Genomic DNA, 15,986 nt, shown 5'->3' with positions numbered 1-15,986 from the left:
GTCCTGACACTTAGTAGGAAGGACAGCTTTCCTCCCTGTGTCCTTCTCTGGGCTAGCCCTTAGGCTGGGAGGCTATTGCCTGAACAGAAGTGACCCTCCTAGTCATGCCTGGGGTGGTGACCAGCTGATGCAGTAGGAGGAACACACAGCATTTGTGAGAGGTGGGGGCAGCCTGCATTTCTCTTCTTGCCTGTAGAGAAGCCTAATGATTCAGAGGGGAGGCCACAGGGAGGATCATAACATTCATGCTGCCACCGGTTCTTGAGACTTTGTGGGAGAGGTTTTAGGTGGACAAGTGGCCCCCAGGACATGGGGCATCAAGTATAGCCTGTTTGACCCCAGCAGACCCCAGACATGTCTGTAGCTACTGGTCTCACCTAGCCCCAAGGCGTCCCTCACCTGGCCACCCTCATCTTGCAAATAATGTGTCTCTGAGGGTGTTTGGCTCTGGATGGAGCTTGTCCTTGGAGGGCAGAGGTTTGCTACTGTCCAGGTTGTTACTGAGTATTTGCTTCATGCCTAGCAGTACCTTTCAGGCGATGCATTGAGTGAGGGAATGATGGGCATGCTAGGGACCCTGAAGATAATTCCAAAACAGAAGTAAAAACACCGGAATCATGGCAGCATGGCTGGAATATGTACATGGTCCCCATAGTGACCACTTCTCACTGACAACACCCATTGGATATGTGAGGCCCAGAGGATTTATGAATGAGAAAATCCAAAACAACAAGAAAACCTCTGGTCTCAATACTTTACACTTATATCTACTATTTAAAAAAAAAAAAGTTGGCTGTGCATAGTGGCTCACGCCTGTGATAGCAGCACTTTGGGTGACTGAGGTGGGCACATTGCTTGAGCCCAGGAATTTGAGACCAGTGTAGGCAACATAGTGAAACCCCCGTCTCTATACAAAAAAAAAAAATGGCCAGGCATGGTGGCTTGCGCTTGTGGTCCCAACTACTCAAGAGGCTGAAGTGGGAGGATTGCTTGAGCCCTGGAAAGCAGAGCAAGGCTGCAGTGAGCGGAGATCCTCACACCGCACTCCAGCCTGGATGACAAAGTGAGACCCCGTTGCAAGAAAAAAAAAATAGGCTTTGTGGTTTTTGTTTGTTTGTTTTTTTAATAAGAGGTCTTGGTTAGCATTGCCAATGGAAGTTGGGTTTTTTAATGTACACAACATTGAATATACATGACCCTAAATATATACCCATCAATAATACACATTTTGGGATTACTTAATGAAAACAGAAATTTTTATTTTTATGTATTTATTTTTTTTGAGACAGTGTCTTGCTCTTTTGCCCAGGCTGGAATGCAGTAGTGCAATCTCAGCTCACGGCAGCCTTAACCTCCCTGGCTCAAGAAATCCTCCAGCCTCAGCCTCCTGAGTAGCTGGGACTAGAGGCATATGTCACCACACCCAGCTAATTTTTATATTTTTAGTAGAGACAGAGTTTCGCCGTGTTGCCCGGGCTGGTCTTGAACTCCTGAGCTCAAGTGATCTGCCTGCCTTGGCCTCAGAATGCTGAGATTACAGGCATGAGCCATTGCATCCAGCAGACAGGTGAAATTTTTATTTTGCAAGTGTGTCTGTTTCTGTAGTGCGTAGAACAATACTATAGTGGTGGGTTTCCAGGGCGTGCGTGACACTTGACAGTGGGGGAGACGTGTGGAGCAGGTTTTCCCGGGGAGCGAGCCAGGGTGTGCGTGGAGGTTATGCTTCGTGGCTGTCGCGACTATGCAGCTCCTTCTGTAGACAGCTAATGGAGCTGATCGGGATACAGCGCTGATCAGAACAGGACATTCCCTCCTCTTTTCTTTTTGCAGCATAATGGGTGGAGTGGTTTTGAGCCATGAAGTTTTTTTCCTCCAACATTTCTCAACTTAACAAGTTTAGCAATTTTTAACAACTTAACAAGCCTGTGGCCCCAACATATCACAACTGTGAGGTGATGTGGCGACAGATGATGAAGAGGCAAAGTGGTTGTTAGGTGGATTCCAGGTGAGACAGTTGAGGCCTGCCTGGATCCATGACCTCATGCTTTCTGACATTGCTCTGTTATTGCCAGTGCTGGGGGTCCCTCTGCAATGCAGAAGGTGTTCACACCTCACGCAGGTCTCCTCTGCAGTGGCACTGGGAGAACTGGAAAGGCTCCAGGGAGAAAGAGGGAGCGCACTGACAGAAGTGGGTGTTCTCGTGTGTGTTCCCTCATAGCCCTTCAGCTCTAGACAGGGTATGGTTGAGGAAGAAATATTGATTCCTACTTCTGATTCCAAATTTAAATGTCTAAGTGGAAAAATATATATATTTAAGATGTATTTATTTAAAGTATATTTTATATATTTTTAATTTTAAAGATATGTTTATATATCTTTTTTGCTATTGCTGTTGTTGACCAGTTTTCATGCTTTATTGTCAGTGGATGCTGCCTGTAAAGATTTCTGCCATTTGGAATTTGTTAACTTCTTTTGGTGTGGTCTAATGCTTTTTGTTTCTATAGTATTCCGAGGCAGGAATAAACATTGGTCCTAGGATTTTGCCACCCTAGTGATTTAAGTCATTATTTCTCCATGTTTCCTTCCAATCCTTTTCTGTGTTTCCGTAATTCTTCCATTTTTGAAGTATATGGACTTTCGGATTGTTCCATTCAACATTGTGGCCCCAGCACTTCCATGTTGCTTTCATTAGCGATTTCAGTGTTGTCCATCCTTTGTGTTATCACTTACTTCATCCTTGTCTTTCTTCCTGCGTTTGCTGTTCCATGAATACCTCCGTGCCTACAGCTTCTCCTTCTTCCAGCTCATCTATGCATCCAGCTGTGTGCCCACCCTTTTACTCTGCACGGGTACACAGGCACTGCACTCCTGGGCCTCACAGTTTAGTTTAGAGGCACAAACAGAAAAGCAAAATGACAACTGGAGCAAGCACCAGGAGGGAAGGGGATGTGGAACAGCGTGGGGTGATGCTTTACATTGAGCATGGCCTCTGGAGCCAGCCCAGGTTGGATTCAAACCCAGATCACCACTTAGGACCTCTGACTTGGCCAGGTGAATTCATGTCTCTGCCTCAGTGTATTTGTCTGTGACATAGTGCTTATTTTCCTCATAGGTATTGTGAGGGTTACAGGCGGTAATCCATGTAAAGCCCTCCCTCACACAGTGCCTGGCTCCTCATAAGGTCTTCACTGTTAGGTGTTGTTGCTGTGATCATCATCGTTCTAGAGAAAGTATCTGTAATATAAATGATCAGGACTTACTTAGACTGTAACACAAGTTTTAAGTTAAAGACATACATGGCGGCTGATGTTACTTGCTTTCACTGACCCACCTTGTATCACTCAGTCTCTATTATCCATCACTGTTGAATGTTTTCTTCAGTTGCCCTCTAGCCAGCTTTCCTTTGGCTGACCTGCCTTTTAGTAATATGTTTGCTTAATGTTTCCAAATATGAGACCTTTGGCCAGATGCAATAGCTCATACCTGTAATCCCAGTGCTTTGGGAGGCCGAGGCAAGAGGATCACTTAAGGCCAAGAGTTTGAGACCAGCCTGGGCAACATAGTGAGATCTCATCTCTACAAAAAAAATTAGCTGGGTGTGGTGGCCATGCCTTTGGTCCTAGCTACTCAGGAGGCTGAGGTGGGAGGATCACTTATCCCCAGGAGTTCGAGGCTGCAGTGAGCTATGACCATGCTACTGCACTCCAGCCTGGGCAAGAGTGAGACCCTGTCTCCCCCCCGCCTTTTTTTTTTGATACAGAGTCTCACTATTTCACCCAGTTTGGAGTGCAGTGGCATGATCTTGGCTCACTGCAGCCTCCACCTCCTGGGGTCAAGTGATTCTCATGCCTCAGAAAGGGTAGCTGGGACTATAGGTGTGCGCTATCACGTCTGGCTAAATTTTTTTTGTATTTTTAGTAGAGACAGGGTTTCGCCATGTTAGCCAGGCTGGTCTCAAACTCCTGGCCTCAAGTGATCCTCCTGCCTTGGCCTCCCAAAGTGCTGGGATTACAGGCATGAGTCACCATTCCCAGCCAACCTTGTTTCTTTAAAAAAAAAAGCTTTTAAGACACCAGTAGAAAGGAGATTCAGGTGAGAAAAGGAAGTCCAACATTCAACATTTCAAGTACTTGTCATGACGTGACAAGTACTTGAATGTGCTCAGGCTGAGTATGATGCCTATCGAAGTTCTAGTGGGAGTCGGGCCTGAGACCATGGAGCTAAGAGCCCACTGGTCTGGCTCTCAGAAGTCTGATTTGCAGGCTAGACAGTAATAGGGCAGCTTTCTATGGCTCAATTCTTCACCTCAAAAATAAAGATGGTGAGAATGGCTGCCTAAGAGTTGGAGTTTTAAACAAGATTAGGAATCTCACATGCCTAGCACGGGGCACCTGTAACCCATCGCAAGTGCTCCATAAATGTTAGTGATTAAAGGGAACATTGAACCATTTTAAGTTCTTCTGCATTTTATGGGGGAAGTGGTATAATCCCGTGGTGGTTTCTTGTTTGGCGATGGGGAATTTCTGTAGCCGCATCTCTGGGGAGCGGCAGCAGTCTCCTGCTTGTGATATCACCAGAGTCTGTCTTGACTACCCTGGCCTGCCGTTTGAGCTGTCTTGAACATAATTTCTTCTGTGATTGGGAGATTAGGAACCTCACACACCAGCCTGTCAGATTATAAAAGAGAAACAGAAGCTGGGGGAGAAGAGACACATTTATAAAAGACTAAATTTGTAAAGAACATTTAGAAGTCACTGCTCAGAGGTGATTCGGTTTAGTATCCTTAGCAGCTTCTTCAGTTCATTGTTTTTATTATTAGGAAAGTCTAAGGAAGTTTTCTGAGCTTCATTTTCAGTGTTTTACATGAAAACACTTCACCCCCTTTTTGGTTTGCTTTTTGTTGCTGTTGGATCCTTTCAGCTTTCTTGCTTGGAGTTTCAAGGGCTGAAGCCAATATGACATGTGTCCTGCCCCGACCTGCTCTCAAAGTTGGACTCGGCAGAACTTGTCACCAGCTTGTTATGTTCTTTTATAGACAGAAAGCAAATAGGCAAAGGTTAACAATTGGCTAATTTAGGTGAAGGCTATATTGTGTTCATTGTACTTTTCTTTCAACTTTTCTGTAAGTTTGAAATTTTTCAGTGTTGAAGAATATGTTCTCTTACGTGCCTTATACGTTTTAGGTCATAGGATTTGTTATTAAGAGTGATTTTTAGCTATGGGCTGTATATGTATGTAGACTTTTTTTACATAAACTGGATAAGTGAAGATGAGAACCTTCAGAAAATATGTTCAGTTTCTCTAGTTTAAAAAAAAGTAAGGTATTGCTTTTTTTTAACCACCTCAATGAATATGGAATATGGATAGATAAAATATTTGCATAGATTTAGGAATATGTCATATTTATTTCTCCTGTCATCAGTTGAGAAAAACTACCACAATTAAATAAAAATATCTTCTCCATCTCCGTTACGGCGGTCATGCCTGCCTGCCTTCTACTACTGTAAATGGCCAAAAAGATTAATTAGGAAGTGCCTTTTAACAACTTCTAGTTCTTTAGAACTTACTCTAACTTAGCAGGGCTATTTGATTGGTGAAGCAGCAAGCTACTGACTACATAGGGTAATTAATTAGTCAATATTCAACCAATGTGAATTCAGGGATTTTTTTTTTTTTTCTAACAGGATAATCTACAGGGGTACAAAACCCAAAACAAATTTCTAAATAAGGAGATTTTGGAACTCTCAGCTCTACGAAGAAATGCAGAAAGGAGAGAGAGGGATCTGATGGCAAAGGTGGGTCAGGATAGGTGGATTCTATTACCTGGTGGGAAGTAAGGTTAGGAAACCATTAAAAATAAGCATGCTTTACAAAGCGGTTCAACTCCCAGGCTTGGAGAGATGTGGTTACTGATAACAAAATATATTTAAAATACATATAGTACATAGAGCTGTATAGTTAGTCTCATTTTATTATCTCTGATGAAGACAAAGATAAATGCCCTGAGATATGAGTTTTTCACATAAACTGGATAAGTAAGAATGAGAAGCTACAGAAAATGTGTTCAGTTTCTCTAGTTAAAAAAAGAACATAAGGTATTGCTTTCTTTGTGTGTTACCTTTGTTCATAAGCATTTTTAATAGATTTTGAAGAAAACAAAGTAAGTACATAATTATAAGGTCACCTAAATTAAGATTATTTGGGTTTTGATTTATGCTGTTCAGTTTTGTATTTATGGAGATGGTGAGGTAAATGCCTCCTCTGTGAACCCAATAGGGTTGGTGTGAAAGTCAGATATGATTATGGCTGGAAGGGGCTTTGCACAAAGTGTAATGGGACCACAAACATTTCAGCTGTCATCAAATGAGCTGTAATCAAATGATACTTGTCAACAGCTGTTATATACCTGATATACTTTTTTGAACAGAACTTGAAGCATCTTCCCAGACCTTATTCCTGCATGTTTTCTAGGGTATATTTGATTTGTCTGATAAGGTGGCAGATGGGAGCTAGTCCTGGACCACAGTGTCCTCAGAAAGAATGGGTATAGCATGGAGTGGCCACTCATGGGCCATGTGCCAGATGGCACCGAGCTGGACCTCAGTAATTGGCATGTAGCCTGGTTTCTGCTACTCTCTCCACCTCTGTCCAGAGGTGATGCATTTGTTGGCATCCAGAGGTCTGATTATCAGCACTCCTTCTATAAGGAAGAGAGGAACCCACTGCAGGCCATTTTAAACATGAAAGGTGGTCTGTGGCATAAATTAATTTCTTGTCTTTGCTACAGTCTGTCTCTGGCTCACTTCCTAATAGTTTTGGGTTTGTTGTTCACTGGTCATTTGAGTACCTAAAGATTGCTCTTCCTGTGTCTCTGTCTGAATGGAGGTAACCACCACATTCTCTGCAGTATTCTAGCCTGGAAGCCAAGCTCTGCCAGATAGAAAGTAAATACCTGATATTGCTCCAAGAAATGAAGACACCCGTGTGCTCAGAAGACCAGGGGCCCACCCGGGAGGTCATAGCCCAGTTGCTGGAGGATGCTCTGCAGGTTGAGAGCCAAGAGCAGCCGGAGCAAGCATTTGTTAAACCTCATCTTGTCAGGTAAATGTGCTAGTGACTGTTGGGGGTAGTGCACCCCATTTCTGAAGTCCCTTTTTCAACAGCAGGAACCATTCGCAGAGAGCCGTACACAACTGTGTGTCTCATTTGGTGCTCATGACAAATGCTGTCAGGTCAGCAGAACGGTAATGTCTTCATTCTCCCCTAGTAATCAAGTCATAGAGCGGGGACTTACCCAGGTCTTCTGATTGCAAGACCTATTTTTCGTCTAAGGGAGCCTTCCTTCTGATCCTTCCTTACTTCAGGAGGAGCCAGTCTTCCAAGGAATAGGAACCTTCTCCTAAAACATAGCCCTACCCACAGGTGGTTCAAAACAAAGGGACCCTTAAGTGGGGAACTGAGCTTACACACACACACACACCCCATATATTTTTGGGGAAAGCACTAAATCTGGAAGCCAATGATGGATCTTGGATTAAGAACCCTCTCATAACCTGTCTTCTAAAAAATATGAGACTCATGAAATACTTGAACCAGGAGAAATCTACAGATTCACGCAGTTCAGCCTCTTGTTTCCACGACTCAGGACCAGCCCTGTGTCTAGGCCTTGCTTACTGCAGTCTCCTTGCTTCTCCTGCCCCACCCCTGTAGGCCCAGGTGAAGCCTTGCTTCAGTTTGACATGACCTTTCCCTTCTCTGAGCTTACAGCACCAGCCTGCATTGTTTGGGCTACTCAGATGACAGAAATATGCTCAGAAAGTACCCAACACCATCTTTACTAAACACTTTTGTGGATGTTTGCCATGTGCCAGGAACTGTGCTAAGGGTTTTATGTGCAGAGTTGTACTTAATGTTCAGTGAGGTGAGTGTTTTTATCCTCACTTTACTTTACAAGTGAAGAAGCGGAGTATGGAAGTGATATAACTTGCCCAGAGTCACCCAGCCTGTGAGTGGTGAGGACAGGCCCTCATCCTGGATAGTCGGGTTCCCAGGTGCAGTAGCGCCACCTGTACGCTGGGCATTGCTGCTTTGCTCATCGTGGTGGCTGTTAACTTCTGTGAGCTCTTGGAGCGCTTCTAAACGTGCTGTGTGTTCTTCCCATGCAAAAGCGTTTTGTGCTCTTACTATTTATATTGTGTGTTCAAATTTTATATATAAGTGAAATAACCACGTATATTGGTTTATTTTCAACTTTTTCTTATGGAAAATTTAAAACATACAAAGAAGTAGACAGAATTATGTAACATATACCCCTGTGTGCAACTAACTTGAGCAATTGTTAATGTTTTGCCAATATAGTTTCATTTTACCTCCTCACTCCCCACAGTTTTTTTCTGGAATATTTTATTTTATTTTATTGTTTTGTTTTGTTTTATTTTGTTTTTTTGAGACAGAGTCTCGCGCTGTTGCCCAGGCTGGAGTGCAGTGGCGCAATCTTAGCTCACTGCAAGCTCCGCCTCCCGGGTTCACGCCATTCTCCTGCCTCAGCCTCCTGAGTGGCTGGGACTACAGGCGCCCACCACCACGCCCGGCTAATTTTTTGTATTTTTAGCAGAGACAGGGTTTCACCGTGTTAGCCAGGATGGTCTCGATCTCCTGACCTTGTGATCTGCCTGCCTCGGCCTCCCAAAGTGCTGGGATTACCGGTGTCAGCCACCGTGCCCAGCCTTTTCTGGAATATTTTAAAGCAAATGCCAGACGTCACGTCATTCCACCTGTAAATACTTCAGTGTGTATTTCTGACTGATGATACCTTTTTACATACTAATCCCAGATACATATCATTTTGAACTTATTTCCTTCAACATTATTTTCTGAAATTATCCAGGTTGATACAAGTTACTCCTGAGCTATTTTTTTTAAGAGATGAGGTCTCTCAGTCTGTTGCCCTGGCTGGCCTCGACCTCCTGGTAGGCTCAAGCAATTCTCCTACATCAGCCTCCCAAATAGCTGGGACTACAGATGCACACGACTGAGCATGTTTACCTTCTTTGTAGAACATCATTGTATGAATCTACCATGGTGTCTTTATTCCTTCCCCTCATGGAGTACATTTAGGTTCTTTCCATTTTTCCTTGTTACAGTGATGCAAGGACCATCATGGTCCATATTCCCATGTGCCCACGTGAGAGAGTTTCTCTAGGGTGCAGACTGGAAGTGGAATTCCTAGTGTACAGAAAATACATACCTTTAACTCTGCTTGCTAGATCTGATTTCCAAAGTGCTTGAGTAAGTTTACGCTCAGCAGCAGTGTGTGAAAGGCCTTTGTAGTAGTTTTCTTTTACTGGTACAACAAATTATCATAAACATAGTGGCTTAAAACAACACAAATTTGTCACTTAGTATTTCTGTAGGTCAGTAGCCCAACATGGGTCTCATTGGATTAAAATCCAAGTTTAATTAAGGGCTGCATTTTTTTCTGAAGGTTCTGGGATAATTTAAGTTGTTGGCAGAATATAGTTCCTTGCAGTCATTCGTAGGACTAGGTCGCTATTTCCTTGCTGGCTGTCAGCTGTGGTTGGCGTCTTCTAGAGCCCCCTGCATTCTTTGGCCTGTGGCCCCTTTTCCCATCTTCGGGGCAGCAGCAGCAGGTCCAGCCCCTCTCACACCTCCCGTCTCTCCTGCCTGACGTTTCTCTGACTGACTCTTCCACTTTGAAGGGCTCATGAGGATATTTGGGCCCACCCAGATATCCCAAATAATCTCCTTGTTTTAAGTTCTGTAGTCTTAACTGCATTAACGTTCCATTAACAACATTCCTATTGCCATGTAATGTAAAACAGCCACAGGTTCCACTAACAGGGACGTGAACATCCTTATCCCTAATAGCTTATAAATACATTCTTTGGTTTTTTTAAATCTTTTAAAATGATATTTTTAAGCATAAAGTTATACATATGTAGTGTATATATATGATAAAGAAACATACACATACATTAATGTAGCCAAATTTATCAATCTTGTTTTTGTGCTGTTGCCTGCGTTTTCTTCCATGTGTTTCATATTTTCAGTGTTAAACTGTTTGGGATTGTTTTTTTTCCTGTATAGTGTCAAGTAGATATCTAATTTAATTTTTGCATATAGATAGCCAGTCCTCCTAGCTTTATATACTGAGAAGTCGATTATATCCTCACTGATTTGAAATGCTTCTCATAGTTCAAAGTACCACGTGTGCCTGATTTGGTTTCTAGACTCTCTATTTCTGTTGCATTGGTCTTTGTTGTTAAAACTTTGTCATTTTAATTTTTCCTTTTGTTTTTATCAACAGTGAATATGATATTTATGGGTTCAGGACTGTACCTGAGGATGATGAGGAAGAGAAATTGGTTGCCAAGGTCCGCGCGTTGGATCTGAAGACTCTCTACCTCACAGAAAACCAGGAAGTCTCCACTGGGGTCAAGTGGGAAAACTATTTTGCAAGTACAGTGAACAGGGAGATGATGTGCTCTCCAGAGTTAAAAAACCTCATCCGTGCGGGCATTCCCCACGAGCACCGTTCCAAGGTGTGGAAGTGGTGTGTGGACCGTCACACCAGAAAGTTCAAGGACAACACTGAGCCTGGCCACTTCCAGACCTTGCTGCAGAAGGCGCTGGAGAAACAGAACCCAGCCTCCAAGCAGATTGAGCTGGACTTGCTGCGAACTCTGCCCAACAACAAACATTACTCCTGCCCCACCTCAGAAGGCATACAGAAGTTACGCAATGTCCTCCTCGCCTTCTCCTGGCGGAATCCAGATATCGGCTACTGTCAAGGCCTAAACAGGTGGGTGCACAGCACAAAATGTTCCCATTTGCCATTAGGCAACTTGTAGGCACCGGTGCTGCCTGGCAGCTCCCTCCCTTCCTGGTTGGCCAAGAAAAGTCAATATTTTAAGAGAAAAAAGTAGTTGCAGCAAGCCAGTTTTCATTACACAATATCCCCAGTTCTAGAAGAACTGAGAGAAAAAACATGCTTTTAGAAAGTATTAAGAACACAAGAGTTAAATTCATTTGAAACTACTTGGAGTCTCATTTTTTCCTGTTTGTTCTCATCGCACTCGGGTTTTGATCAGAAGTTTGATTTTATTAGTTTGTAATGCATGGAGTGGAAATTGGTGGTCACCCGTTGTTTATGCAGTATACAGGATCTTTTTGTGAATCAAGAGGTTGCCCCAAACAATTATTCAGCTGATTGAAACTTAGTCCTTCCTGGACTTAAACTTGTTTCCTTTTAAACTAGAACTTTTAACAGGTCTTGCCTACTTCCCTACTTCCATAGGCAGAGGACGCCGAAAAGCCTCTCATGTTTTCTGGGTGATGTAGGCTCATCCTCCTGAGCTGTGCAGGGATGGGACAAGACCTCAGGAGGACTGAGGTTTGCTCCCCACAAAGCTCTTCCTGTCACTGGACTTTGCTCTGACTGCTTCTTACCTGGCTGGCGCGCTTTCTGCTTACTGCTGTCCTTGCAGTTGTCCATTTATATTTCTGTGTAATGAAAGTAGGTAAGCAAGCTTGTTAAAAATATGAATAAAGGTCCAGTGCAGTGGCTCACACCTGTAATCCCAACACTTTGGGAGGCCAAGGTGGAAGGATCGCTTGAGCCCAGGAGTTTGAAACCAGCCTGGGCAACATGGTGAAACCCTGTCCCTACAAAAAAATTGGCTGTGTGCGGTGGGTCACACCTGTAATCCTGGCACTTTGGGAGGTCGAGGCAGGCGGATCACCTGAGGTCAGGAGTTCAAGACCAGCCTGGCCAATATGGTGAGACCCTGTCTCTACTAAAAATACAAAAATTTGCCAGACGGTGGCACATGCCTGTAATCCCAGCTACTCGGGAGGCTGAGGTAAGAGAATCACTTGAACCCGGGAGGCAGATGTTGCAGTGAGCCAACATTGCACCACTGCACTCCAGCCTGAACAACAGAGCGAGACTCTGTCTAAAAAAACAAAAAAACAAAAAATTAGCTGGGCATGGTGGCATGTGCCTCTAATCCCAGCTACTTGGGAGGTTGAGGTGGGAGGATCGCTTGAGCCCAGGAGGTTGAGGCTGCGGTGAGCTGTGATCACACCACTACACTCCAGCCTGGGCAACACAGTGAGACCCTGTCTCAAAAAAAAAAAAAAAAAAAAAAGATATGTATAAAGTAAGAATGAAAAAGTTCTGCATGTGTACCTTAGGAATTCTGTAAGCCATGCATGAGCTGGAGTTCTGAGTGCTGACGTTTGTTATGGCTGCCCACAGGCCTTTTTTGCTCCTGCTCCATGCCAGGTATTGACCTCCAGGTAAGGGTTTTCTATTTGTGTCTGAAATGAGAGTACTGCAGGAAGAAAGGATTTTAAGCTGGAATGTTATTTGGTTAAGACCTGAAACCAAATGGTTTTCAGTAAGTCATTGTCTCTGTGGTGGTGAGGATAGGGCAGCCTCTCTATGTGCCCTCAGAAGGTGAAAGGGACTATAGCTACTCCTAGACAGTCTCCACTTTTAAAAAGCCTGTAAGTAGGATCCTGCCTAATAAAGCAGTTTTGTTTTGCTTAAAGCCACCATTCACATTGCATACTCAATCTAAAAATTCCTGGAAGCTGGAAACCTGTGAAACTCAGGGTCCTGGTGAGGACTTGAATATGCCTGTTTGGGGTACAGTAATGCTCCATTTATCTGGCATTGTCATGGAATCAGTTTTTTCCTACATAAATGACACTTCCAGATAATTAAAGCTTTCTGTCTACACCTCCGCCCTCACCACCGTTAAAACCACTGAATTGTAATTCTTTGGGATTTTTTTCTTCACAGTATTTGGTACATGTCCATGCCTTCTGAGCACCCAGAACTTTAGAAGGACAACTGTAGCCTTGTCTAGATGATGGTGATTCAGACCTGTCATCTGGAATATTGGTGAATTTAAGTAATGTCCTCAAAGGCTCTGTCGCTTTCAGACTCTCTACCCCTTCTCCTGGCGCCATCGAGTCCTGTCTCTCAATTTGGTGTCTCTGCTTGCGTGTCTTGTTTTTCTCTCCTCTGTCTCTGCCAGTGGTCACCATTCTCCTTTCCATCCCATCCCTGCATACTTGAGACATCCCCTTCCTGGACTTTTTTTCCATTTAATTTGAGATGAGTTCATTATAGTTTTATCTAAGAAAAATATTCTGAGAAATGGCTTCAGGGATTTTCCCATGAGTGTTGCTCATAAGCTTCGTGTGATGGGCAGAAGTTTTGGGTTTCAGCTGAGTAGAGGGAGGCCTTTCTCTCACTTCTTCCTTTCCATCCTGCTGCTCCAGATTCCCGCTTGGAGCCACACCAGGGCTGTTGATTAGTGACAGCATGTAAATAGCTGACCCCAGTTTCCGGTATGAACAACAAAGCAAGTGAGACACATGGTCCTCTTCCCCTGCTGTGCATGCAGTGGGCACAGCGCTGTTAGCTCCTTTGGGGTGCCCTCATCTGCAGCCCATTTTATTCCTTCAGCCTGGAAGCAGGATGGTGTTGGGAAAGCTGTTTTAAACCATTCTGTATTCTTTGTTACTTACATTCACATCTGGAATTTTTGTGCATAAAAGGGTTATTTGGAACTTCTTGATGAACTCAAAGAATCAGCTGCATTTGCAAAAATCTTTTTTTTTTTTTTTGAGACGGAGTCTGGCTCTTTCGCCCAGGCCGGAGTGCAGTGGAGCCATCTCGGCTCACTGCAAGCTCCGCCTCCCGGGTTCACGCCATTCTCCTGCCTCAGCCTCCCGGGTAGCTTGGACTACAGGCGCCCGCGACCGCGCCCGGCTAATTTTTTTGTATCTTTAGTAGAGACAGGGTTTCATCGTGTCAGCCAGGATGGTCTCAATCTCCTGACCTCGTGATCTGCCCGCCTCGGCCTCCCAAAGTGCTGGGATTACAGGCGTGAGCCATTGCGCCCAGCCGCAAAAATCTTATAATGAAAACTTTTTTTTAATAAGGCTGGCTGATCATTGGGAAACAATTTCATCTTTGAACAAAAACCAAATGAAAGTGGGGAAAAGTAGCTTTGCTTCTCAAATTTTAGGAAATGCACCCCCCCCCCTTTTTTTTTTTTAATGAGACAAGGTCTCGTTCTGTTGCACAGGCTGGAGTGCAGTAGTGCGATTATCATTCACTGTAGCCTCCACCTCCTGGGCTCAAGTGATCCTCCTGCCTCAGCCTACTGGGTAGCTAGGACTACAGGTGTGCGTCGCTACTCCTGGCTGATTTTTGGTTTTTTGTTTTTTTAGAGATGGAGTCTTGCTATGTTGCCCAGGCTGGTCTTAAACTCCTAGACTCAAGCGATCTTCCTGTCTTGGCCTCCCAGAGTGCTAGTATAATAGGCGTGAGCCATTAAGCCAGGTCCTTATTATTCTTTATTGGAGAACTAGAAATAATTTTGGCCATGAGAGAAAAAGTGGCTTAAAGCAGATGGTCTCTGTGGAGACTGTGGTAGCAGCTGTCTGTGCCTGGGCTCTCATCTTGTCCTCCCTTTGCTTGTAGGTTGGTGGCAGTGGCCCTCCTGTACCTGGAACAAGAAGATGCTTTTTGGTGTCTCGTTACCATAGTGGAAGTTTTCATGCCTCGAGACTATTATACAAAGACTCTTTTAGGATCCCAGGTAGTTCTGAAAATTCTGTGTTTTAGTCACCACTTTTAGAATTGCAGCTGAAATGTGACCTGAATTAAACCTGCGGTCAGGGTGAGGGGTTGCTTTGTGTATGTGACTTCAGAGACTGATTCCTGAAGACAGCAGGCCACATCTCAGAGGCTGTCCCCAGTCATGGCCTGCTGTTTGTGACTGAGGCCGAATTGGGCTCATTCAGCCCTCTGCAAACCAGCAGAGACAGACCCGTCCTGCAGGCCTAACACTGTGTTCACTGCTCTGCACTGTCTTCCCCGGACACAGGCCTACCAGTGGGCTGAGTCATAATCCAGGTGTGCTTGGGTGACTGGTGTGTTAGCTCAGGCTCTCAAGAAGCAATGTCAGGCTGGAATGAGACAAACCAGAGACTTCGGCGGGGGGAAGCCCCTGTGGAGGACAAGGGACAGAGAAGTTCGAGCCCCAGGAAGGGAGGAGGATGGGGAGGAGAGTCCCAGACCCTGTGCAGTGACCACCAGGCAGTCCTGAGGAAGTCTGGGCAGGGCCAGTGGGGAGCCCTCAAGCCAAGGGCAGTGACCAAGGCACCTGCCTCCACAGATGGGCTGCATTCCTGCCGCTGCCGCACCCATGCCCTGCTGCTGGGAATGAACGTGGTGATGCACCAGAGGGGCAGCAGCGGGGCCTGCAGTCACCTCCTGCAGTGGGAGTCTGAGTGGCGCATTTCATGCCATCCACACCTGGAGTCTGACGCCAGGGGCCAGGGCAGAGTGATAAGGGCTGGGAGAGCCCAGTGTTTCTGCCTTTGCTTGGGACAGTCCTGGCCCTGGACCAGATCCTTGGCCCTTGAATCATCCCTAGGCTGGGCTGGGCTGCCAGCACTGGCTTCCCCGTAAGCCAGCCCTTCTCATGTGGCCCAGACTCAGGCAGCTTCTCTCTTAGCCACAGCTGTCCCCGTGTGTGCCTGCTCTGTCTCGTGTCTCTTCTCCAGGTCTGTGCCCCCGCCTGGCCTGCCTGCTCACAGCCTCTCCTTGCCCTTCTCCTGCACCACTTGGTGTCGCAAGGCCTGGCCCCGCAGGCCAGCGGGAGGTGCTGGCAGGAGACTGAAGGGTGACAGGAGGGACTGAAGGGGTTTTCCCTCTCCCCATCTCGGGCACTGCCTCTTAAGGTGGCTTTGTCTCCTCTGTGCCCAGCTCCTGTCCAGTGGGTCCTCTGTGCCAACAGCTGACCCCACCGGCTCCCTTCATTGCTCCCCCGCAGGGTGGCTTTCTGCCCTTGCTATAACTCTGGGCTGCCTCACTGTCAGCTGTTTGGCTTCTCAGCTTTTCTCTCACCAGTGTGGCCAGCCCCTGGATGACATTCACT

The 15,986-nt window shown here is 45.4% G+C and overlaps 1 protein-coding gene across 3 annotated transcripts in view; it reads left to right on the top strand.

Annotated features, from left to right (window-relative positions):
• TBC1D2B (TBC1 domain family member 2B) overlaps nucleotides 1-15,986 on the top strand; it is an 82,771-nt gene that overhangs the window by 54,155 nt on the left and 12,630 nt on the right. For all 3 annotated transcript variants that reach the window (XM_054667067.1, XM_016927702.3, XM_016927703.4), the window contains exons 7-10: nucleotides 5,685-5,795; nucleotides 6,908-7,101; nucleotides 10,328-10,822; nucleotides 14,525-14,642. In XM_054667067.1, coding sequence (XP_054523042.1) covers nucleotides 5,685-5,795; nucleotides 6,908-7,101; nucleotides 10,328-10,822; nucleotides 14,525-14,642 — 918 coding nt within the window. The remainder of the gene's footprint in view (nucleotides 1-5,684; nucleotides 5,796-6,907; nucleotides 7,102-10,327; nucleotides 10,823-14,524; nucleotides 14,643-15,986) is intronic.

The sequence above is a fragment of the Pan troglodytes genome, chromosome 16 (assembly GCF_028858775.2).
Source record: "Pan troglodytes isolate AG18354 chromosome 16, NHGRI_mPanTro3-v2.0_pri, whole genome shotgun sequence".
In the NCBI taxonomy this organism is placed as follows: Eukaryota; Metazoa; Chordata; class Mammalia; order Primates; family Hominidae; genus Pan; species Pan troglodytes.
The sequence above is the reverse complement of the archived record's forward strand: the minus strand, read 5'-3'. Positions and strand labels throughout refer to the sequence as shown.